Source organism: Bison bison, unplaced genomic scaffold, assembly GCF_000754665.1.
Source record: "Bison bison bison isolate TAMUID 2011002044 unplaced genomic scaffold, Bison_UMD1.0 scf7180017864221, whole genome shotgun sequence".
In the NCBI taxonomy this organism is placed as follows: Eukaryota; Metazoa; Chordata; class Mammalia; order Artiodactyla; family Bovidae; genus Bison; species Bison bison.
Window position 1 is genome coordinate 1,473,976 of NW_011494793.1, and position 3,072 is coordinate 1,477,047.

At 57.4% G+C, this 3,072-nt stretch overlaps 1 protein-coding gene across 1 annotated transcript in view; it reads left to right on the plus strand.

Moving 5' to 3' along the window:
* MVB12A (multivesicular body subunit 12A) overlaps positions 1–3,072 on the plus strand; it is a 4,002-nt gene that overhangs the window by 395 nt on the left and 535 nt on the right. Inside the window, exons 2-7 of the mRNA XM_010845678.1 lie at positions 1–63; positions 1,432–1,558; positions 1,908–2,027; positions 2,108–2,214; positions 2,445–2,506; positions 2,832–2,888. Of these exons, the coding sequence (XP_010843980.1) occupies positions 1–63; positions 1,432–1,558; positions 1,908–2,027; positions 2,108–2,214; positions 2,445–2,506; positions 2,832–2,888 (536 nt within the window). The remainder of the gene's footprint in view (positions 64–1,431; positions 1,559–1,907; positions 2,028–2,107; positions 2,215–2,444; positions 2,507–2,831; positions 2,889–3,072) is intronic.

A 3,072-nucleotide genomic window follows, 5' to 3' on the forward strand; every position in this document is an offset into this window, starting at 1 on the left:
TCCACGTGGACAAGAGCCCCCTCCCGCCGGGATTCTCACCAGTCTGCGACCCCCTGGACTCGAGTGAGTCCCACGTCGAAGGCAGGGGTGGGTGTGTGGAGGGGGTGAGGGGCAAGTTCGCTCGTCTCTGCCGGGAAGACCAGGCAGGGAGGGAATGGAAGGACCATAGGCGCGCGATTTTTGAGCCTTGGCCGCCCCCTCGATGCTCTCGGTAATGACAGTGTTGGTTGAGGATTGATCTAGGGCGGGGTGATGAACCCCGCCCTGCGTAAAAAATGTGTCTCTCTTTAGAGTAAGTGTTCAGTTTGTGCTACCTGTTTTATTCCTGTTGTTACTCCACCTTCTTACACTGTAGCCAAGCTGATCCAGGCGCAGTTCTCTTTTCCATTTCCAGGCTTTTGTACAGGGACTGCTGTCCCAGCTCTCGGCCCTGACTGCTCTGCTTTCTAATCAGGCTCTCCCTGCCTTCCATGCCCTCTCCGTGTCTTGTCATTTGTATTTGACTGTCAGCATATATCTATTGGTGGGTTTCTCTGGTGGCTCAGCAGTAAAGAACCTGCCTGCCAATGCAGGACACGCAGGATCCATCCCTGCATGGGGAAGATCTCCTGGAGGAGGAAATGGCAATCCACTCCAGTATTCTTGCCTGGAGAATCCCATGGACAGGGAAGCCTGGCGGGTTGCAAAGAGTTGGACATGACTGGAGGGACATAGTATGCATATATATGCCATAGACAGCATCTGGGTTGCAAAGTCTAATATATTTACTACCTGGCCCTTTACAGAAAAAGTTTGCCAAGTCCTGTACCAATAGATAAGTGTTGTTTAGTCACTAAATTGTGTCCAACTCTTGGTGACCCTGTGGACTGTAGCCCGTCAGGCTCCTCTGTCCATGGCATTCTCCAGGCAAGAATACTGGAGTAGGTTGTCATTTCCTCCTTCAGGGGATCTTCCCAACACAGGGATCAAACCCGTGTCTCTTATGTCTCCTGCGGGTTCTTTACCACTAATGCCATCTGGGAAAGCCCTTGCACATATACGCATACATGTAAAAGCCATGCTTAGCTCATGAGCCAGACAAGAATAGACTCTGGGTCAGATTTGGCTTATCCATTGTAGTTTGCTGATCTCTGGGTTAGAGGGCTGAGGGCAAGTGAGTTTGGAGGGCCAGCACGGGCACCCGGTGCTATCTGATCCCACAGCTTCCCACCCTCACTGTGGTCCCCATGACCACCCCATGAGTGCTCCTCCATATCACCAAAGATGAGCCTGTCCCAATGGCTCCTAAAAGCGTCATGGATTCTCCTCCTATGACTTTACCATTCATGATAAATGGTACCCTGGAGAGCGATCTCCTGGAGCCATCTTTGGGCCCCTTCCCTGCTTCTTGCCTCTTCTCACCCCCTTGCTCCCCACCCCTCCCCTTCCCAGAGGCCTCCGTGTCCAAGAAGAAACGCATGTGCGTGAAGCTGGTGCCCTTGGGGGCCGCGGACACAGCTGTCTTTGACATCCGACTGAGTGGGAAAACCAAGACAGTCCCTGGATACCTGCGAGTAGGGTACGCCTGCTCCCCCGCCTTCCTTCTTTGCCCTCCCAACTCCCTGCCTGCCCCTCTGGCTCTCAGGGACTCCCATGAGGCCTCACATCCCTCTGCCACCTCTCTGTGCCTCAGTTTCCACATGTTAAGATGGGGACAGTTGTACTGGGATCTCACTGGGCAGTGGTGAGGAGCTGGTGTGTCCGAAGTGCCCGATACGGTGACTGAACCCAGCAGGATTAGTTAGGATGTTGCTGATGGTGTGGGCTGAGACCTGAGGTCACCAGAGCCTGTCTTCCCGCTGGCAGCTGTTCTCATCCCTGGCTGCACATCAGGCCAGAGCCCCTTCTCTCTCTTCTTCCTCCCCTAGGGACATGGGGGGCTTTGCCATTTGGTGTAGGAAGGCCAAGGCCCCTCGGCCAGTGCCCAAGCCCCGAGCTCTTAGCCGAGACGTGAGGGACCTCTCCCTGGACTCGCCGGGCCAGCCGAGGTGAGTCCTCCAGCTATGGGGCTGGGGTGGGGGCGGGGTCAGCATCAGGTCGCCGACCTGGGCTGTCCTGCCTCCATCAGCAAAGGTGGCTTCCCGGAGCGGACACTATCCAGACTGGGCTCTCGGGCTTCTACCCTGCGGAGGAACGACTCCATCTATGAGGCCTCCAACCTCTATGGCATCTCAGGTGAGAGCAGAGTGGGGAGATTGACACCCTGGGGTGGGGGTGGGGCGGTCCGAGGTTGTACCCCCAGGTAGAGGCCAGGGCAGGGTTGGACCAGCCCTGGGCTTGCCCTGTTCTGTCAAGACTGGGAAGAGCCGAGACCTCTAGGCTGGGCTTCTTGGGTTGGGGTGGGCAACAGGCAGGCTTCAAGTCTCCTCAGCCTCAGCTCCATCCCTCTCACCCACTTTCCTCAGCCATGGATGGGGTTCCCTTCACGCTGCACCCCCGATTCGAGGGCAAGAGCTGTGGTCCCCTGGTGAGTCCAGGTCCTGGGGAGTCTGGGTCTGCCCCCACCCCTTGAGTTTTTAGGCACCACGATGCAGGATGTATCAGCGTGTGTATCCAGCACAGAGGGGAGTTCCTGAGTGGGAAGAAGCTGGAGGCCAAGGGGTGGGGGTGGGAGGGTCTCCTTCTGGAATGAGGGGTTCAGGAGGGGCAGCTGGATGCTGGGGGGCGAGAGGCAGTGGCAGGAAGGGGAGATGATGTTCAGGCAAATATTGAGGGGGCCCTTCATGAAGATGAGGGAACAAGGGTTCCAGGTTGGGGTCCCTGTCCCAGACTGACCTGCCCTTGCCTGCCAGGCCTTCTCTGCCTTTGCTGATCTGACCATCAAATCGCTGGCGGACATTGAGGCGGAGGTGGGTGTGGGATTAGGGAGGGGGTGGAGTTGCGGGGATGCAGGCCACCTCCTCTCCCCTGGGCCCCCCTTCTGTCCCAGCTGTAACCCACCTTGAGGGCTGCAGATCCCTCATGCCCCACACCCTACCATTCCTCTGGCGCCCCCCAGTGGCTGCTCTCTCACTTTGTACTCCCCCTCCCCCC